This window comes from Lepidochelys kempii, chromosome 7 (assembly GCF_965140265.1).
Source record: "Lepidochelys kempii isolate rLepKem1 chromosome 7, rLepKem1.hap2, whole genome shotgun sequence".
In the NCBI taxonomy this organism is placed as follows: Eukaryota; Metazoa; Chordata; order Testudines; family Cheloniidae; genus Lepidochelys; species Lepidochelys kempii.
In genome coordinates, this window is record NC_133262.1 from 67,463,439 (window position 1) to 67,486,116 (window position 22,678).

General features: G+C 42.4%; 1 protein-coding gene and 1 long non-coding RNA gene across 4 annotated transcripts in view; one reads left to right on the forward strand and one right to left on the reverse strand.

Moving 5' to 3' along the window:
* The window catches only part of LOC140914709 (uncharacterized), a 149,623-nt gene that overhangs the window by 21,242 nt on the left and 105,703 nt on the right, over positions 1–22,678 (forward strand). The window lies entirely within an intron of this gene.
* Positions 1–22,678, reverse strand: part of ZCCHC24 (zinc finger CCHC-type containing 24) — a 154,719-nt gene that overhangs the window by 12,113 nt on the left and 119,928 nt on the right. For all 3 annotated transcript variants that reach the window (XR_012159962.1, XM_073353236.1, XM_073353237.1), the window contains exon 3: positions 6,354–6,518. Coding sequence is in view for 2 of the 3 variants with exons in the window: in XM_073353236.1 (XP_073209337.1) it covers positions 6,354–6,518 (165 nt within the window). In the remaining variant the exon portion in view is untranslated. The remainder of the gene's footprint in view (positions 1–6,353; positions 6,519–22,678) is intronic.

A 22,678-nucleotide genomic window follows, 5' to 3' on the forward strand; every position in this document is an offset into this window, starting at 1 on the left:
GAGTGAAGGACCAGCAGTGAAACAATTGAGGAGTGAAAATCCTAAGACATGGGGAGCTTCACACAAAGCAAAAAGAAACCATCAAAAGAAGCGACATCACCTGTGACAAGCTTTGACACTGCCTAGATCCAACCAAACTGTGTGTGATAATTCATTATAATTTATTATTTGGGGAGCATCGGCAACACCTTCTACTACACAAATTCTTCCATCCGTTCTTTTACAGAGCTCGAATGCCTTATTTGTACACAGTGCTATAAAAACATTGAGAAGACTTTTCCTGCCCCAAAGAGATTCAAATCTAATTGGGACAGATAGGTATGTGAAATAACAGTGCAAGATTGAATGGAGACCTTCTCTGTGGGCAGCTGGCATTGGAACTCAATGGGTTGTAAGAAACAAAGAGGAGGTGGCCAACCCATGGAATTGTGGCTGTTCCAAGCAGAAAGGACCAAATGCTGAAACGTGTGCATGGGAGAAGACAAAAAGAGACTGCGGCGCATATGAAGCAAGCAGCGGCACTGGAGCAGAGGGGATGGAAGAAGAGAAATGTAGGTGGGAACAGTCGTGACAAGCTTTGAAGTTGAGAACAACTAGTTTGTATTTGACACTAGGAAAGGGATAGAAAATAAGACAAAATTTCACAGTGCCACTGTATAAATCCAGGGTACATCCACACCTTGAATTCTGCATGCAGTTCTCATGTTTCCATCACAAAACAGATACATTCGTATTGGAAAAGGTAAAGAAAAAGGCAACAAAATGAACAACTTCCATATAAGGAGAGATTAAAAAGACTAGAACTGCTCATCTTAGAAAAGAGACAATTAACAGGAGATATGATGGAGGTCTATAAAATCATGAATGGTGTGGAGAAAGTGTATAAGGAAGTGTTATTTACCCTTCACATAACACAAGAACTAGGGGTGACCTGATGAAAAGAGTAGGCATCAGGTTTAAAACAAACAAAAGAAAGGAGCTTATGCTCAAATAAATTGGTTAGTTTCTAAGGTGCCACAAGTACTCCTTTTCTTTTTGCAAACAAAAGAAAGTGCTTCTTCATACAATGCATAGTCAACCTTTGGAACTTGTTGCCAGTGGATGTTGTGAAGGACAAAACTACAACTGAGTTAAAAAAAGAGCTAGGTAAGTTGATGGAGGATACGTCCATCAATGGCTGTTCACCAAGGTGGTCAGGGATGCAACCCATAAATCTCTGCCTGGCAGAAGCTGGTATACTGGACAACGGGATGGATCACTTGAAAATGCCCTGTTCTTTTCATTCCCTCTGAAGCATCTGGCACCGGCCACTGTCAGAAGACAGGACACTGTCTGACCCAGTATAGCGTTCTTCTGTTCCAACTAATGGAAGTTAGGAGTGATTTTGTGTAACTACTTTCAGGCCAGGTCCTCAGCTGGTGTACATTGATTTATGAGACTATGCTCTTATTTTAATGAGACTATGCTAATATGGCTATATCACCAGTTGAGGATATGGCCCTTTGAGCTTTTAATTATGTTCATGTCAAGATGCCCTTTTCCATTATAGGTCACAATCAAACATTTAGCAAGTGGTAGTGATAGGAATGAGCAGGGGGTTAGGATGCTAAACCCATACTGCAGATAAGAAGCATTGAACAGATACTGAGATTCTTGCATCATCAACAATCTTGTCAACAACAACAATTTATTTTTTTTAAAAGACAAACACTGACTGAAGCAGAGCACTGGCCATTATTTTTCCTTTATGGGCCAGTACCTCTGGATGTTGACTCCAAACAGCTGGTGCTATTAAGGCTTGCTGCATACCTTCTTCTTAAAAAAGGGAATTCGGAGTGATAGGGATGTATCCCTCGAATGACATTTTGAAGTGTGGTGACTTTTTAGTGAAAGAACAGACGCTGGAGTATAGTAAATTTGGTTCTTCTACTTGAATAAACTAGCATTTGCACAGCACACTTTGAATAGGGGACATACCCAGTAATACCACAAAGTACTTGGACTAGAACTGAGTGAAATTTTTCAACTGAAACATTTTCCAGCAAAAAATCCAGCTTCAGTGACACTGAAACATTTCACGAATTTGTAATCTTAGTGAATTGTTTCAGTCAAAGTGCCCCCCCTCCAAAAAAAAAAGAAACATTTTGTTCTGACATTTTCCAGAAGAAACATTTTTGATTTTAGCATTCAAAATTATTTTTGATTTTCAAATTTCCTTTCGATTTATTTTTAAAAAAATTAAAATGTAATAACTTGCTTTAAATTGAAATGAGACATTTGATTTTGGGTGGAACAAAATGTTTTGTTTGACCTGAAATGATATTTTTTGCCCTTTTGATTAGCTGAAACATTAGACAAAAACCATTTTTGGTTTGACCCAAATGATTTTTTGAAATTGCCAGGGAACTGAAAAATCCATTATCCATCCAGCTCTAATTTCACAAGAGAATTTCCCAAGTAGTTCAGCCCAGTAGTCTGTGTCTTGTAGAGTATGTCTACACTGCCATGCCAGCTGACTTGGGCTAGGGCTGTGGGGTTATAACATTGCAGTGTAGGCGCTCGGCTCGGGGACCCTCCCCACTCTTGGGGTCTCAGAGTCCAGGCTCCAGTCTTAGCCCAAATGCCTACATTGTAATTTTATAGCCCCACAGCCCAAGCCTTGTGAGCCTGAGTTAGCCGACACAGGGTCAGCTGTGGGCGTTTTACTTCAGTGTAGACATGGCCAATGTTAAATGATTCAGAGCACTGCACAAATCCCTTATATTACTCTGATCCTACACTGTTGAAGTCAATAGGAATTTTCTCACTGACTTCAATGAGCACAGGTTCAGGCCCACAGAACCTAATTGCATCATGGGAGGAGGAACAGATTTCATCCTCACTCTATCTGCTTATGTCTTGAAGCATGAAGACTGAAAGCACTTGCAAAGCTACTGAAATTGCAGATCACTTTAATCCCTTCACAATTTTATTAAGATGATGACCCCTCTATCAGAATGGCATAGCAAAGATAAAAAAATGACAGCTGTGATTACAGGTCCATATGCTTCGGCATGAGGGGAGGCTTCTTCAACTCCATCAAATACGGTGATTTATAAATCTCACGCTATTTTAAAAACAAGAACTGGACCAGGAAGGAAGAAAAGGACAAAACCTGGCTTCAGGGTCCGATGTTGTATGTATCGCTTGCATCGTTCTATGTATCCTACAAGTTGTTCTATGTATCCCATGTCCACAGATCTTAATGCACTTTGCCAATATTTAATTAATTTAAGCCTAACAACGTTTGTAGGAGGTAAGCAGATCAGGAAACTGAGGCACAAAAAAGTTTTAGTTCCTTGCCCAAAGTCACGCAGTAGACTGGTGTCTGAGCCAACAATGAAATTCCAAAATACTAGCTCCCAGTCCTGGTTTTTTAATCAGCAGACCAAACTTAAGATGGGTTTAATAATGTGAAACTATTTATAACAGTGGTATTTCTCTGTGTGTGTGTGTATGCAAGCAATTAAATAATAAAAAGCAACTGAATAGTCCTACAGCCATAAAAACATTTTACTGTCTGTATTTCATGGCCTGTTCAGTATCTACTTGTATGGAAATGTGTTAAAATTCTTAGGGCTGAATTTTCAACAGCCCAGAGCCAGTCACAAGTGTACTCACATTTGCCTTTTAGGTGACTGACTGACCATTTGCAAACTGCTGATTTGTACGTTCTAACATAGTAACTGTGTGTGCAGATAGAAAGCACATTTAGATCACAGCCTTGGAATATGGGCTTTTTTAAAAAATCAGGTCCTAAGTGTTTAGATTTACTAATTTTTTAATTAAAAAAATAAAACAATAAATTGTTTATGAACCTCTTGAAAACTATTGGATTATTTGGATCAGAGGATTAGCAACTGGATATATGTTGTTGTCCACAAAGTATTAAGGACCTTAATTAAGGACCCACTACACAGCTTCAAATCCCTATTACACTTCCTGATGTGTAGTCTGCCACATATCCTGGATGCCCCTTTGACAACTGACTACTCTAAGTCATGTATGGGGATGATAGTAGGAAGCATGTTGAACTGATGCAGTCCATGTGAGCTGTCTTTTGCTGCTTGTTCTGCGTTTAAAACACTTACATATAAGTCATTTATAACCTCTTGTTAGGAACCAGAGCTCTCCCTATTTTTGTTTAAACAATTCTGAGGCTCAACTTGGATTTGAAAATCCAATTAGGGGTGCCTAGATGCATCTTTGGATGCCTAAATACCATTAAAAATCTGGCCCAAAGAGACTGTGCCTGTGTAACTGGGCCTAAGTCTCTTCCATGACATCACAGGCTGCTAACGGCGGAGTGTCTAACCTCATTTGTATTGGATCAGTTTTCCTTTTTACCTATTGCATATATCATATGTCTGAACAATTCTATTATGGTTGGACAGCTGGTAATTTGATTTGCTCTTCAAATTTTACTGATTCATAGTCGTTAGCTTGTTCTACTTGTTTTACAGAAATGTCTTCTCTCCTCCTTACTAGATAGTTCCATATTCTGCCTAAACTTTATATAGCTCTTCGTATCACACAGTGCTCTATGCCTTGTTTAGACTTGGCCAAGGTGAATTATATCTGCAGCAAACCACCTCCCTGGGAGTGTGTTAAATAATTGCCATTTTTCCATTTACAAAAATGTTCCCCAAAATTATAAAATCTCCATCACGTTTCCCCTTGAGGTATCTTGCATTTACTCCAAATTGGCTATCTTAAAGTAAGAAACTGTGGTGTTGCGTCTTTGGATACTTGCTCTAATAAGTATTTCACGTCTAATTATATTGGAATAACTAGATCCTAGATCTTGATCAGTGTCAACTGTGGTTTTCATACTTGACTTACTTCCAAGAATGAGGCCAGGAGTAGCCTCGGATTCTGTCTGGCTGCATAAGGAAACAATTCTGCACGAACACTAGCAATGTATGTTTTACATAGTCAGTATCCTATTCGATATCAAAGTAATCAGAATCTTCTAATATCAATGTTTTGGGCTCATGAGGAAATGATTTTACATGGAAGAGACCTGTGTGAACTGAATTCTCAAATGTGGGAGGTACCATATAGAATTTCCAGTCTCCCCTAACCAACTTAAGTATTCGTTTCTACTGGGTCAAGCAAATTTAGTTTCCAGGTCCGGCGAGTGGTTTTCCTACATATGCAAGTTTCATCAGAAAATATTCATAGCATTTCTTTCTGCAGCTTTGATATAATCTCACTGCTACTGCAGCTCCATTTTCTCAACCCTTCTCTAAATTAGATCTGTGTCTAATCACACCTGAAAACTGTAATTCTCTGCCAGTGGACTCTGTGTTGCAGACTCCTAGCATTCGCACAGGATGGAAGTATAGTGTGATGAGTGGAAGTGAAGGAGAGTAACATTTCAGGAGGGTTTCATGGGATGCTATTTTGATGGGATGCTGGGGGCTCACAAATACGAGTTGGGACCAGGCTGCTATTGCTGTCTCTAGAATCTCAGCATCTTTGCTAAAGCTCTCTTTCCTACAACTCTGCTTGCTTGCTGCATCACTTATTAATACCAAAGCAAGACACCTTTTTCTTTACACCCAGGCTGTCTTGCTTTACTGTGTCACTGTCACTGTGTTAACCCCAGAGTATAGTATGTTGGGCTCATCTCTGGGTTTGTCTCCTTCACTAATCTTAAAACATTGTCCAGATGAATTGACATGGAAATGAGAATGTCATGTTCCTTAACGATGGGGTAAATCAGGAATAACTTCACTGGTGTCAGTGAAGTTAAACAGGAATAAAATTGGTGTAAGAGAGTGGAGAATCACTAATATTAGGAGGCCCGTTATTGTTAAACTTTATGCTTTACCATAGCATCTAAAGGTCCTTACTCAGGGTTGGGACCCCATTGTGCTGGTTGCTGTACAGAGACAGACCTGTACTTCTGATCTGGAGACATTTTCCAATGAAAAGAAGGGTACCCAAATTTTGAAACCCTGAGGCAATGATAGGCAAGCTAGTCAAGACAGCGAGCAACGGATGTCAGACTAGATAATCCAGTGGTCCCCTCTGGCCTTAAACTCTATGACACAGAATCTTGCTTGCCTAGAACTTGGCATAAAACCCACGATAATATTTGCTTACACTTGTGCTGCAAATCCTTTCCTAGATGAATAGAAATCGCTTGTTTGTGTTCACTAGGAACAAAAACCTGCAGCTGATAAGACTTGTCTGTACACTGTTACCCCAAGTTACATTTTGGGCCTACCCTGATTTAAAAGTCAGATCGGAATTCTCTTGATTCCATGCCTGTATCTCCAGTGGCCACGCTGCCCACGCTACCCTACCTGTTTGTGAGGATAAACATTGATGTGACACTTGATACATTCTTGTCCCATGTTAGCCCAGGAGTTTCCACTCATCCATTTTCTCTTGCACTTAGGGCACTTGTATTCACCAAAGCAGCGTTTCTTGCCTTGGTACGGGGTCAGACCCTCTCCTTTTGGACGAGCCTAAATTACAAAAAGGAAAAATAAGTAGTAATGATGGGAGAACAAATCAATAGAAAATAACATTTAACCAGGAAGTTCATATAAGTTGGACCCAGTCCTCCCCACCCCCACAAATGGTTAGTGATACACAAAACTTCAATTTCACCAGAATAGAGATGCAAGGCTCACCAGATAGCTCCAAAATGACATTAAAAGGACATTTAGGATTCTGTGTACAGCATCTTCTGCAGTTACTGCTCTGATATCAATATCTATCCCATTACAGCAGGATAGTGTCTGATGATACTCCATCAACTTTTCAATCCAATCTTCAGTTTTCTCTTAGGAAACACAATAAATCAAACCAAACCACACTTATGACTCTTCTGTACGGTGCATCCTCCATGTTACGATAATAATAATACTTTGCATAGCCTCAGCACCTTGCATCCACAGATACCAGAGCACTTCCAAAACAATTGAGAGCGAGAGAGAGAGAGGATTGCTCCCATTTTATTGACAGGTAAACTGAGGCACAAAAGCTAAGTGAATCACCCAAATTCATGTCATGAGACCATGGCAAAGCTGAAGCTCCACGAATCTGAACTCCCAGATAGCTGCTCTTAACTGCTAGTCAGCATTATTTATTCAAAGTATGTCATATATCTTAAGCACTTACACAGTACCTGTCACAGAAGTTTCAAAAATGAGTGCCTAAACTTAGGCTCGTAACTTTGGCACCTAAATAAATTGCCTTATTTTTTTCAAAAGCACTGAGCACCCAGCAGCTCTTACGGATGGTGCCCTAAATGGGCTTTAATCTTCAGAGGGCTGTTGGGCTTCCATTCCTATTTGACTCATGACCTCTTTTCTGACTCTAAGAACAAGGGTGTCAATTATTACATTGAAATGCATAATTTATCTGTGAGGAACTGGATTGGGACTTATTTCATACTAGCCAGCAAATTGTCAGCAGTGGGTAATCTGAACTTACTACGAGCCATGGATGGGATTTGGATAGGTTACCTAGCAGTGAAAGCGGGAGGGACCTAGCAGTGAAAGGTCCCTCCCGCTCGGCTGGGAGAGGGGCCTTTAGCAGTTGGTGGGCTTGCCCACCCACTTCCCGGGATTTTCCAATAAGACCTAGCAGTGAAAGGCTCCATATCCCATTATTAAACCCTGGTCCATTCCCCATTGCTGTATTTATTTGCTAGCTGTAGTTAGGAAAGTTTTTCAATTTTGTTTGATACTCTGTATTCGTTTGTAAGTCTGTCTTACAGTGCACCTAAAGGAAATCCTTTAGGTAATTAATTGGCTCTCACAATAAGTCGCTAAATTGGTTAGGATTTGTTCAATGGCAGATCACTCTAAATAATATAATTAGTGGCGTAAAGCATCGTAGGGGGATTCTCTATGTTAATATGTTAGGTCATAAACTACATTATTTCCCTTGATTAGCCTCCTGAGTATATTTCCTTCATTTCATGACTCACAAGGAAGGGCAGAAAGCAATGATTGAAATGCCCATCATCTAGAAAGTATTGAGATCCACATGGTTTCCATTTTAGATTTTCATTCTCCTACCCCAAATCCTGGAAACAGTAAATCATGTTTTTCTCTGTGGAACTGACATGTTTTTCTCTGTGTAGCCTGATAACTACATCATTGCCTCTCATAATAATGTTTACTTTTTTGCGTAACCTTTTAAGGTTGCTTAACATCCTCTGATGGATTCTAACAGCCCCAGAGTAACTTGAATGCTTTTAGGCAACACACATCCCAGTAAAGAAAATTTGTACTTAGTAAAAATAAAACTTCATCTGTGTACAGAATCTGTTTGCTTCTGGTCTCATCAATAGAAATCCTGCAGAACTTAGATGCTGATGAACTCTGATCTGGTGTGGGTTTTCTTTCACATGACTGAATATTAAGCCTTCTTGTATGTTACAATATTGCGAAAATGTGACAATGTTAAATACGCTATTACTTAGGATGGTTTTAAGTATTCTCAGCAAGATTTAGGAGTATAAAAATGCATGCACACTAGAGTACATCCATATGATCAATTACTCTATAGGATTCCATGGCTTTTTTTCCTCCTCCTAAACTGTTCCTTCACTAAATACATTAATTTGTTATATCATTGTTGGATGGATGGATGAAGATTCTAGTTTAAAAACGTAGTGAAACTTGGGATTCATAACCTTAAGTATCCAAACCATGCATATATAATGTCCAGTAGCTAGAATTTGTGTGATTGATATGCTGCAAATATTTACAGAAAACTTTCAGTTGCAGGTTTCATGTAGTGCAGCATTCTTTCTATTTTATTATAATCTATTTATGTCCATTGTTGCAATTTACAAGTGAAAACTACACTTAATTTATATGTAATCCAATAAAGTAGTACGGTAGGTCACAATATAAAAATATGATGGTCTCATCCTAAATGCCTGTTTATTCTTATCATGAAATCACCATTCACTCTAGTGCATTTCATAATTGCTGTTACAGCAAGGTCCAGGACTAGAACCGTAGATGGTCTTGAAGATTAGGATGGACATGTATTGGTGTGTGGGGAACCCTGAACAACACTTGTCTGCGTTGTGGCTAGGTCAAGTCAGTTCCAGCAGTAGTTGTTTTTTATTCTGAGAAGCACTACAATTCAAATCATACCAGTTTAAACAGGAGAAGGAAGCTGTGCTCAGTGCAAGTGTCCAAAAGGGAATTCTGCTGCTTCAAACCTTGCAATCTCCAGCAAACCTTCATTGTATTAGGGAAGAATCAGAGGCTGTCTACACTTTACCACAGTTACCCTGCTTGGTATTAAGTGTCATATGCAGCTGGGCTCCCCACCTCCAAGCTGGTGTTGTAAATGGTTGTCCTGATGCTCTGCATCTGCTGTAAAAAAGTTCGTTCAACCCCACATGCTAACAGGAGTTAATCACACATCTGATGGGAGGTACTGAACACAGTTTGGACCTCCCCACACCAATTACCAAGTCCTGGATATACCCAGGTGACAGGTTTGGTCACAGAGACCCCCTTGGGACTGCCACCTGACATGCTGGAATTACCTCTGAGCCCGTTTTCCCTGCCAGCTTGGGACTCCAGAACCCTGCCTTGTTGAGCCAGACATGCTAGGCTGCTGCAACATAGACCCAGGTCTGGTCCATGCCCCCAAAGCTGCAGACTTCAACCAAAAACTGCTCAGCAGCTCACCTATCTCCAGTTCCCAATGGGATCCAAACTCCAAATAAATCTTTTTTATTCTGTATAAAGCTTATAAAGGGTAAACTCATAAATTGTCTGCCCTCTATAACACTGATAGAGAGATATGCACAGCTGTTTGCTCCCCCAGGTATTAACTCTGGGTTAATTAATAAACAAAAGTGATTTTATTAAATATAAAAAGTAGGATTTAAGTGGTTCCAAGTAATAACAGACAGAACAAAGTAAGTTACCAAGCAAAATAAAACAAAACACACAAGTCTAGGCCTAATACATTAAGAAACTGAATACAGGTAACTCTCACCCTCAGCGATGTTCCAATAAGCTTCTTTCGATGAAGTGAGCTGTAGCTCACGAAAGCTTATGCTCAAATAAATTGGTTAGTCTCTAAGGTGCCACAAGTTCTCCTTTTCTTTTCACAAACTAGAGTCCTTCCTAGTCTGGGCCCAATCCTTTCCCCGGTATAGTCCTTGTTAGTTCCAGCAGGCATCTTAGGTGAAAAACAGGAGCTTTCTCATGACTGGGACCCCCCTTTTTCTCTTCCACCCCCTTTTTATAGCTTTGGCACAAGGCGGGAATCTTCTGTCTCTCTGGATCCCCACTCCTCCTTCTAAATGGAAAAGCACCAGGTTTCAGATGGATTTCACCATTCTTCCTGGGCTGGTTTACATGAACAGTGGAAGGCTTGCAAGTCAACAGAGCCATTTACAACCAATTGTCCTAGTCAGTGGGAGCCATCAATCATCAATGGCCCACACTTTGCATAATTACAATAGTATTTCAGCGCTATACTTTATATTTCTAACTTCAGATACAAGAATGATACATACATACACACATACAAATAGGATGAACACACTCAGTAGATTATAAGCTTTGTAATGACACCTTACAAGAGACCTTTTGCATAAAGCATATTCCAGTTACATCATATTTACACTCATAAGCATATTTCCATAAAACATTATGGACTGCAACATCACACCCATGTTAAGTTCAGCGCAACCCAGTTTGAGGGGTTGGGAATGAGGATGCAACAGTGTTTGATAACTGATGTTGAATATGGCACAGCCTGTAGTGTGTCAGAATAAATACAGTAGCATAAGGCCATCTCCTCAATCAGAACAGAATGATGCTAGCTGTTGTCCAGTATGGTCCTGCAAGAATGGTTTCTATGTACAATAATTATGAACGGTGCCAAGATGGATATTTTTTAATCAACTTTTTTTTAAGTTACTCACTGGCTTGTGCAGAATGTTTCCTAATGGTTTGAATCCATGACCAGCACAGTTACAAACTGTGTGACAACAACAGCGTTAGACTGCAACTAGGTTTGAAAATAGTATCACAGGCCATGACTATATGACCTTCACCTGTATTGTTCCTAATGCCAGAAAACCACCGTATTGAGACTCTCAGGATGGTAAAGAATTAGAGGCTAAAGCAACAATTCAGGAATGATAGCAATAGTGTTTTTCTGGTTTTGAAAGGCTGAAGACTAGAGAGAGCAATTTTGTCTGTCATTTTTGGACAGGCTGTGTGGGAAATTTACAACATCTGCCTCTCCCAGCATAGGGTTTCATTAAATTACAAACTCAACAGACAAATCAAAGCAATCTCTAAATAGCATGTCTGCATGGTGCTTGTGTCAAAACTAGTACTGGATTATCCTGCTAGATGTATTCAGTTCTGCATTGACATCTGAAGTTTTTGTGTTTCCTCAACTTTCAAGTATATGTTGTAGTAATGCCAGTAAATCCTTAACTATATTTAAATCCAGGCTCATGATGGAAGATAACACACACAATGAATATTCTAACTAATACAGAAAGCTTAAAATGCAGCTCTGTGCTGAAAAGCAACTTTGCAAAAAATTTCGTTGTGGGGTAGCATGTTTATTATGTCTCAGTGATTTTCATGGCAAAATACTCATATTGCAAGTAAACAGAGGCTTCTTCTGACTGCCATTCCTGCAAACTTTACCGTGGGCTCAGTGAAGTTTTGTTCTATCCTTCTCATGCATTATCACGTGTTATAAAGGTTCTGTGGGCTAAATTAAGGCATCAGTGACCCCATTGCCTGTGTGAAAGATCTGCTCCTATAGATGTATTTATAATTTTACTTTGTTTTTGAGGACTACTTTTGAAGCAGGCACCGGAATTAATACAACCAAACAAAATATTTCCCAGCATCCTGAGGTACTAGGGGGGAATGAAGAGAGATGGGGGCAAATATTTTATGTTCTAAGAATGCAAATTTGGCATGGAAGAGGTGGGAAGCCAAGGTTTTGATTAGTGGAATAATGTGGGTTTTGTGAAGGGGTTAACTTGTGAGGTATCTGTTACTTACTGCATACATGTATACTTTGCATCTAGAAAGAGAGATGTGATAAGAAGGGATAATGAAATATCATGGACTGTCCTGACGTGTGAAAGTTAAACATTTCCAGAGAGAAGTTCCCTTGGTCAAATGGCTCCACAGGACAATTGTGGGAGGGCAGCTATTTGAGAGTTGGGGAATGGTCTTGATTGAGTATTAGGTTTTTTTCCCCCGAAGTACACTCAGTACAAAATACAAACATGTATTTAACTTTAAGGACAGTAGCATATAATGTGTGCATGTTAAGGCAAAGATGAAAAGATTGGATATACATGCTTTGAAAATATACGGTCAAATTCTCCAAAGATGATAGTCTCATTCCCAGAGGCGATTCAAACAGGTGTGGAAACACTTGCATATTTCCTGTGTAGCCACTAACTTTTGTCCACTGTTGCCTAATGGGAGTGACTTTTTTGTCATACCCTGTCAGAAGGGCATGGTGACCTATCAAAGGGTTGCTGTAATAGGGCAATCTGCCCATTTAAGGCCCTGTTTGATTACCAGTCCCATTCAGGAAGGGGTCAGGGGCTGCCTTTAAAGGGCTCAGAGAGTTCATCTGGAGGGGAGCTGGCTCCTAGGCCTGGCCCTGGAACATCAAGGGAGATATAGAGTGAAAGGCCTCTAAGCCCTTACAGCCTGCGTGGGATGGGGAATGGCTTTGTTTTGTGTTACTTAGTGAGTTTTGTGTTTGAATTAATAAAATCTGCCCCGAGGGAAGGGCCTGAGAGGACTGAGGAGCAGCACTGTGGTTTTCCTGGGCTGCTGCGGGAACCCACCAGCCTACAGTTCTTTGTTATCCATTCATGTGATAGACATTCTGTTACCCTCCTGAGACATTTTACAAAGTTCCCAAATTAAGTTTACAGAATTAAAATGGGCCCATCATTCTGGGAAAGGGTTTGTTTTGCTTGTACAGTTTCTCAGTGTGCAGGTCCTAGTTGCTCTGCATGTATAATTGTATGTAGAAAAAGCAGGTGCTTGGCAGAAAACCTGAACTTGGCAACAACTTTGGGACTCCAACTCCCATGGCTGATGGAGATTGTGAGTGCTGTTTTATTTCAATGGTTGCACGTGTGAGCAGTTGGGAACAGTACATTCAGCATATTCCATCCTGCATAGTGCAGAAAGATGGGTAGGGAACAGACGGACCACGTAACTAGCCTGACCTTTTCTACCTGTAATATCTATGAAGAGAAGATTATCCGTGAACAACCTTGACTGCTTTTTACACATTTATATTCTTTGGTGTTGCAATAATTTTTTGCTTCTGAGATCAGACAACAATGGTAACCTGAATGAACTGAACTGACTGACAGCCAAGCTGTTAAAATAATCAGTTTACAGGGCTTCCCTGAAATCTGACTGGCAACTGTAACAGGAAAAAAACCTGAAATTGACACTACACCAGAAAAGTAAATTTGCAGCAGTATTGTACAGAGAAGCTGTGTGTGTGTAATGAGAAATCACTGGACATCCAAGTGTAAATGAGTACTGGCATGCACCCAAAATTTAATCCTCTGATTCACGGTCTCCTCTGATAAAGAAGGAAGATGAAAATTAAATGAGGGGCAAGAAAATGATTCTGACAAAACAAAAGCAGCTACCATTTTTTGGGTCAGTTTGTTTGAACATCTTTATTTGGGATACTTAATTGGTTGGGTCCAGAGGACTTCGTAGTACAGTTCAAGTCAATAGATTGTTGTGAATCTGCAGGCTCAGTGCACTCAAAATTCCTCATGGAAGTCAAAAGGAGTCCTTTGTGTAGAACTCTTTTGGGATGCGTCCAGGGTATCTTGTGAGATCTCTTCTGATCTAGAGGTTTCATAAATCATTTCTTTGTAGACTCAGCCAGGCCTTTTTTATTGAACATTAGAAACCCAAGTGAATTTTCTTCTAATTTCTTAACGTACTTTAATAACAAACCATATGCTATTTTTTTTTAAATCTGGGCTAGTTTTTGAGGTTGGGATTTTCAAAGGAACTTAAGGAAGTCAGGCTGAGCTAACTTTCATTGAATTTCAGTGGCATCTCTACTTAGCCAGAGAATCTTACCACACGTAGACCTGGATATACATCCGTACTATAGTTCCTCATGAGCAGTAATTGTGGCAGTAAGGTGCAGGTAATGGGGTCCACTGACTCTAAAATTAATACGGCACTTTATGAACAATAATTAACTAAGCCTCACGACACCCTTGCAACATATGGTAGTATCTACATTTATAGACTGGGAAACATGAGAGATCAAAATGTTAACTTCAAAAGGAGCTTCTAATGAAGGGTTGTTCATATTTTAGGTAGCCAACTTTAGACACACTTCAGCTGGAGGAGTGAGGGCTCAGCATTCCTGAAAATCCTGCGGGGGTCTACAGATAATCAGTCCCTTGGAAAATCAGGACTTCTGTGTCCATAGCTGGGCACCCAAAACACAGAGGCACTCCAATTTAGAGTCTACTTTGAAAATTTGGCCTCAGTGACTTATTCAAGGTCACCCAAATCAGAAACAGAACCAGGAAATGAACCCAGGAGTCTTGACTCTGGTGGTAATTTCCTGCTTTAATTGCTAGACTACATTTACATTTGTTTTATTTTTATTTTAACCTTTAAGCCATCACAACTCCTCTCTGTCAGTAATTTCAATTAGTTTGCTGGCAAAACTGCAGCATTCTCTGCAGGCATTTTGATATTGTTTTTTATGGATGTTTATAGTTTGATGCTGTCACAGATATTATTTTCCTCCCCGTATCTTCAGTTTCCTAAACGCTGCATCAAAGGAAATCTGGATGTTCAAACAAACAAGCCAGGTTTCTCTAGTTAGTAATAGACTTAAGAAGTTGTGACAGCAGCAGAGGCTCCATTCGAACACTCTCTGGCCTTCAGTTCTGCCCAAGCCAAGCTGAAGAGGTTGACAAAACAAATATGCAAATGCTCACAAACATGCACTTGTGTGGAGGCAAAACCCAAATGTGATGATCTTGATGGGATACTAACCACCAAGACAGAGGTCCTGGGACAGTCACTTCCAGGCCCTCTTGCTTGTTAGTACACACATTTCTTGTCTATGGGTTGCGCTGGGAGCAGGATAATTGAGTCAAACAGGACGTTCCAAGAAATTGAATGCTCCCTCATGTCCAAGGGGCTTGCAAGCTCCTCACCCTTCCAGACCAGAGGAGTCTCTCAGCCACAGTCCAAAGGTAACATGTAAATGGCTCTACTCAAACAGATTCCACAGCTTTTCCTTAGCTAAGTGCTAAGAAAGAGCAAGAAGAAACACACTTATGTGCTTCTCCTCATTGTACCTTCGTGGCTTTTCGAGCCCAAAACCCCCTTCCACCGTTCAAACAGCAGGGTTTGACTTCCCTAGACAGCTGGCCTCCAGTTTGTTTCCCCCCATGCTAGTTTCCTGTTACGCAATGGTTTGAACAGCATTTGCAGCAATCCTTTTCCCACCCCATCCTGTGGCATTTATAGGGCACCAACAACTGTTACATCTAGGCACATAATAGTGTGAAGTTAAGCACAATGATCATCCACTTGGACTTTGCTCTTTCCATCCTGTGGTTCGTTCAGTAAACTTTACCTTCTTCTCTTCCTGCTTTTTGTCTATTATGCAGATAGTTTTGTGCTAAAACACGGCCCCTGGCTTAACCTGGCTAAGTGTAGCTAGCACAGTACCCCTGCCCATTATGGAGGTGGATTGTGTTGTTAACTGCGCTAGACACACACTCTTCTCCCCTTCCTCCCAGGTAGTCTGTAGCATGGTTTCTGCGTTTAGTTGTAAATGGTAAGTGTGGAATCCAATCCGTGCTACAGCTGTTAGACTATAACTGTATTTGAAAATAACTGAAGCCATAGCATGGACAAGGCCTGAGTATTTTCAGCTGTCTCCCATCTGGGTAGCTGGGAAGCTTGTCCCAGGCTTTAAACCCTGAATTTGATAAACAGACCTACTCCCTCCTAAATCTCCAAGTCTTTCCCCCAGTATCTGACTTTTTCCCCGTACAGGGTCTAAATACACCACCATGCCAACATTTCAAATATTATCTAATGTTGCCCATAGGGATCGGTCGCATACATTTGGATCCAAGCTCTGATTAACAAGTAACAACAATTTGCTTCTGTTGACATTCGTGTGTTGTCACCATTCCAGTTAGGGATCCAGATCCTGCCACCCCACCGTGGCCCCTTTGTGCTGCTCTGGCTTAAGGAGTTTCCTGGGAATTCCCCTCATACAAAGGAGTCCCCAGGTAGCACAGTTGCCATGCCGGCCCTGTGTCACCACCACCTTCACAGCCCTCAGTGGAGGGAATGATTCCTGCCTGCCAGTGGGCTCCTTTGGTTGCTGACAGAACAGGGCACAAGTTAGAGCAGCTGTCAAGCTGGTCTCACTACTGCCAGGGCTGAACGGGACCATAGCTGGCCCTGGGATCAGGGAATAGCAAAATTGTCACAAAACCACCTGCTCCACACCTGGTCCTGTGCCAAGTAGAGCTTAGCCTGGCCCAAGGATCTGGCCCACAGACTCCTGACACTTCCCATCAGCTGACTTTTAACAATAATGTTTTATTTAGGACACATACAGAAATGCGGAAACCAACTAAATTCTCTTATCTGTCTGGTTCAAATGTTGGCTTTTAAAATCCAATGGATGTCTTTCCTTTAGCTAGATCTAGCATATGCACAGATCCATGGCCTCTTATTCTGTGCAGCATAAGCAACAAAAATGGCATCGATATTTGAGAACCCCTCCCCGCGGCATTCCTCCACATTCTCTTTTTTTATCCCTTTCCTTTCTTCAGCCAAAACCACCAATTGCCCATAATGAGATTTTAAAAGTGTTTAAGTTAATCTTTTCTGTTGGTAACTGGCCAGCAGAGCTCTAACAGGACCGATCAGATCATGCATTTCATGGAAGAACCTGCCAAATTGCTTGGCAATGATGGACATAATAAAGGTCTCTTTGCTTCCCCTGGACAATTCTGCCAAAGTATCAGTTTGCACACTCAGCAAAGAACAAAACATCCAGCTCCAATGCCCAGCTCTGAGACTGGATTCATTATAAACAACTTGCAGAAAGTTGTCTCAAAATAAAATGTAAAGGGAGCAATTTATTAAACTCCTTCCCCCTCTGCTTCCCTCTCCCCCCACGCCATGTGCTCCAGGGACCAGCAGTTTGTTACATATCCAAAAGGTACAGAATGCAGCAAAAGAAAGTCAGCCTGATACTGGATGTGTGACTTACCCAGAGGGCTTCTTAAGCATTTGTGTGTAGGGGACCCTTGATCAAATAAATTCCTCTCCTTGTGATATAAGAGTAATAACAAAAACCACTAACTTGATCCACTGACTAACTCCCAAGAGAACCAGTGTTTTGTGAAGTGGGGGTAGAGGCAGAGCTTTATCTTGGAATTTGAGCTCTCTACAACCTATAAAGCCAACATTATTATAAAGTGGGTGGGGGGTAAAACCACCAAAAATCTCTGCTTTGCACTCCTTTGAGTAGTTTTGGAAAAGCGGAAGTGCAGAGTGGTCTTGCTCATGTTCAGAAACTACCATGGTATAGAACATACAGAGGCAATTGGATTGAAAATGGAGGAAGGATGGTCCTGTGATTAAACTGCAGCATTGGGAAGCAGGAATCCAGGGGTCCTGTTCCCAATTTCCTGCGTGACCGTGGACGTTTCACTGAACTTCTCGTTGACTTTTCTCTGCACAATCTTTTGGGATGGGACGTGACCTTTCAGCGCTAATGCTATCCATTAGGAGTCATCTCATGATAGAGTTCCTGCGAGGAGTCTGGTTGTAGTCCCAGACCTATGGCCATGCTCGGCAAGAGTAATGCCAAGCTGGCAGATGAGCCTCGCTCATGAGTTTGTCAAATGCTTTTCCTCATCCTTACCTGATTCTCTAGCTATTTTAAATCTAGGTTACAAATACTCTGATGCACAGATTGTGCCTTTCAGAAATGTCCCTGATATAATCTATCTATTTTCTGTGGCTATGTGAGGTCTGTGTTTGATGACATTGTTGCTTTTGAAGTATTTAACTGAGTTATATAGCCATATCTTTTTAATGATGTATATAACACAAGAGACATGCTACAGAAACCAATTTGAGGCTACTGCTGTGAGCATCCTAGTTTCTGGCATAGCTAGTAAGCAGTAGCATAATGAGTATTCTTATTATTTGATATGGGAATGTTATGGGAAAGGAAGGGTAAGTGTTAGAAACCAAACTGTTAACCAAAGGTTTGCTATTCAAATGGCAAACATCTATCATCCTGTTCATTGGACAACACATAGTGTGAGCTATCCAGATATTGCTGGTCAAAGGAGTTATGAGTTTGACACACTAAATCACAATATGTGGGCAACATGTGAGTGACAAACAAAGGGAATGTTACAGGAGAGGCCTCAGGTATTTTGTGGGGGCAAAATAGAGGAGACCCATTCAGCTCTCATCCCATATATGACACCGTGGGGTGGTAGAACGCCACTAGCCGTCACCTTCAGCCCCCAACTAAAACCCCTCCAACGCATTATTAAGGATCTACAACCTATCCTAAAGGATGACCCAACACTCTCACAAATCTTGGGAGACAGGCCAGTCCTTGCCTACAGACAGCCCCGCAACCTGAAGCAAATACTCACCAACAACCACATACCACACAACAGAACCACTAACCCAGGAACTTATCCTTGCAACAAAGCCCGTTGCCAACTGTGCCCACATATCTATTCAGGGGACACCATCACAGGGCCTAATAACATCAGCCACACTATCAGAGGCTCATTCACCTGCACATCCACCAATGTGATATATGCCATCATGTGCCAGCAATGCCCCTCTGCCATGTACATTGGTCAAACTGGACAGTCTCTACGTAAAAGAATAAATGGACACAAATCAGATGTCAAGAATTGTAACATTCATAAACCAGTCGGAGAACACTTCAATCTCTCTGGTCACGCGATCACAGACATGAAGGTCGCTATCTTAAAACAAAAAAACTTCAAATCCAGACTCCAGCGAGAAACTGCTGAATTGGAATTCATTTGCAAATTGGATACTATTAATTTAGGCTTAAATAGAGACTTGGAGTGGCTAAGTCATTATGCAAGGTAGCCTGTTTCCTCTTGTTTTTTCCTACCCCCCCCCCCCCCCAGATGTTCTGGTTTAACTTGGATTTTAACTTGAAGACTGGTCAGTTTGGATGAGCTATTACCAGCAGGAGAGTGAGTTTGTGTGTGTATGGGGGTGGGGGGGATGTGAGAACCTGGATTTATGCAGGAAATAGCCCAGCTTGATTGTCATGCACATTGTGTAAAGAGTTGTCACTTTGGATGGGCTATCACCAGCAGGAGAGTGAATTTGTGTGGGGGGGTGGAGGGTGAGAAAACCTGGATTTGTGCTGGAAATCACTTTAGATAAGCTATTACCAGCAGGACAGTGGGGTGGGAATAGGTATTGTTTCATATTCTCTGTGTATATATAAAGCCTGCTGCAGTTTCCACGATATGCATCTGAGGAAGTGAGCTGTAGCTCACGAAAGCTTATGCTCTAATAAATTGGTTAGTCTCTAAGGTGCCACAAGTCCTCCTTTTATTATTGATTCTGTGATCACTGGTTCGGGTGTATGCTCTTGACATCCCTGGATGTGTGTGAGATCTTATACAATCCCATTAATAACACAAGCTTATTGCCCTTTCTGCGTATCTTCTAGATCCAGTTTGTTAAATGCACTGAAGTTATTGCACTTGATAGAGTTGACTTTGTTAGTTATCGTTGACATGGAACTTGTTTTGGATATGTTGCTCTCAGTTTCCTGCTCTCCTCATGTCACCCCAGTTACCATTACCATTCTTAAAATCTGACCTGTCCAGGCAACAATCTTCTGATTTGTTGGGTCCCAAATAATGAAGCTAGGGCAGGCACCCCATAAAACAAGCAGGGCTTTTGCCTCCAGTCCTGCTGCAGTGGTGAGTAGGAGGCTGAGTGCATATTACACACAGTCCAGCAGGACCACCTCTTCCAGTCCTGATGATGAGGGGTCAGGATAGGAAAATGGGGAATGAGTGGCTGAAGGTGCTGCATGGCCCTCACATAGAATCATATACATTAGAGGTAGAAAAGACATATTAAGCTATCATTCTAGTCCATTTCCTTGTCAGTGCAGGATTGTTGCCTAAAGCAGTGGTTTTCAAACTGTGCGTCGTGTCCACTACTGGGTCACGGAATGTAAGGCACTGGGTCGCGGCAGCTCTGGTCAGCACTGCTGACTGGGCCATTAAAATTCCCATTAGCGGTGCTGCCTGGCTAAGGCAGGCTAGTCTCTACCTGTTCTGACACCCTGGAAGCGGCCATCAGCAGGAGCCAGGGGGCTCCACATGCTACCCGAGTACCAGATTGTCACTCCCATTGGCCAGGAGCTGGAGGGGGGGCGGTGTCTCCAGGCGAGAGTGATGCGGAGCCGCTTGCGCATCTCTGCCTAGGAGCTGGACCTGCTGCTGGCAGCTTCCAGGGTGCAGTGTGGTCTGCGGTGCCAGGATAGGTGGGAAGCCTGCCTCTGCACCCTGGCTGCACCGCTGGAGGTACGCCCACACCACAATCCCCTGCCCCAGCCCTGACCCCCCCTCAAACCCAGAGCCCCTTCCTGCAACCCAAACCCCTCATCCCCAGTCCCACCCCAGAACCTGCACCCCCAGCCCAGACCCCTGACCCCCTCCTGCACCCTAACCCCCTGCCTGAGCCCTGAGCCCCCCCCAAACCTGGAGTCCCCTCCTGTACCCCAAACCCCTCATCCCCAGCCCCACCCCAGAGCCCTGACCCCCTACCACTCCCCAGCTCTGAACCCCTCCCATGCCCCAAACTTCTCACCCCCAGTTCCGTTGGGTCGCGGGCATCAACAATTTTCTTCAATTGGGTCGCCAGAAAAAAAGTTCGAAAACCCCTGGCCTACAGTACGCTTACGAGCACATTGTTCCATCGAGTTTTTCCATTGTCTCATGCAATGAGGAGTCTACTTTTCCCTTTGAGAAATGTTTCCATGGCCCAATATGCAAGGAAGTGTTGACCTAAATCATCTCTTTCTTAATTTCATCCCAGTACTCATAGTTATACCTCCATGTGACACTGTAAGTAATTCCTTTCCCATGCTTGCATCCTACAAAAAGGTTTAGACTGTGTAGCGGGGTGGTCACCCACTCCAGGCCTGAAAGGGATACAGCCAGCCCTGGGAGAGGGCTGGGGCTGCAAGCCAAAGGCTAGGCTAATGGGGAAGGCAGCCACAGCTGGGGCCATGCCCCAAGCAAGCCACAGCTGGCCCTATAAAAGGCTGTAAGCCAGGAGCTCAAGCAGTCTCTCTCTAGCTGTGGAGAGAGAGATAGGCCTGGCTGTGTGGGCTCAGCAGGGTACCTAGAGTGAAACAGGGCTGGGGAAAGGCTAGAGGAGCTGGGGAGCTCCAGGTTGGAAAACCCCCAGCCTGCAGGCCTTGCTGAAGGCTTAAAGCAGGTACTGGGGTTGCAGAGGGATAGCCCAAGGTTAGGCAAAGGCAACAGGTACAAACCCTCCTTGCCGATGATGAGTGGTACAGACTGTAGTCCGCCCCAGTGTGCGGGGGCTAGACGAGGACTGGAAGTAGCTGCTGAGGCAAGGTGGGGAGACCCAGAGACTGTGGGGGGACTGCAGAGGGCAGAACCCCGAGGGAATGGGCACCGGGGTCTGGGAGGGACACGGGGGCCTGAGGCAAGTGGGACACTGGCCTGCAGAGGGCGCTCTGGAGGCTGGAGAGCTAATTCCCAGGACAACCAGCGGGAGGCGCTGCACCGGTGGGTCTCGGCCTTGCTACAGGCTCTTATCACATCCTGTACAAAATCCCCAATTCGAGCTCTGCCCTACCCAAGGCATGCATACTTAGTTCTTTTAATCTTTCCTCTTATGACAGTAAGTCCCCCCAGTCCCTGTTGGTTTCTATTGTTCTTCTAGGGAATCCCTCCTCTTGGTCAATGTCTTTCTAATAAGGTAGTGCTCAGAACAGAATGCAGGGTTCCAGGAGCAAAGCCTTAGAGAATGGGATGTGATACTTACTCATCATGCAACCCAAAACTGCACTCCCTTTTTATTTTCCTTCTACAAGTTTCCTATCCATGCTCTCTTGCAAATATATTACGAGTGCCCAAATAGACTTAATCTTTAGGATTGAATTGAAAATTACATTTATTAAGCAGTGTCAATGGACCTTTTACAGGTAGTTTTGAAATGTCAGAAGACTTACTTTACCATAGGTCACTTCGATGTCTGAGTAAGCATGTCTCTTTGCAGTGCCGGCTGCTTAGAAAATCAATCACCAACCTACTGTAATCACAACTGAAATTTGGATCTGGTTTCTACAATGATAAACCCTAGGTAAGATTTAGCAGCATTCATCAGTAATAGAACACACATGTTTTCTCATGCTGATTAAAATGATAGGCATGGTTGTGACAGATGAGCTGATCAAAGTCTAGAAATCCAAGAAGCTGGCTTGACAAACGCTCTATTGTTTAAATCAAATCTGTGCAGCAGATCTTTCA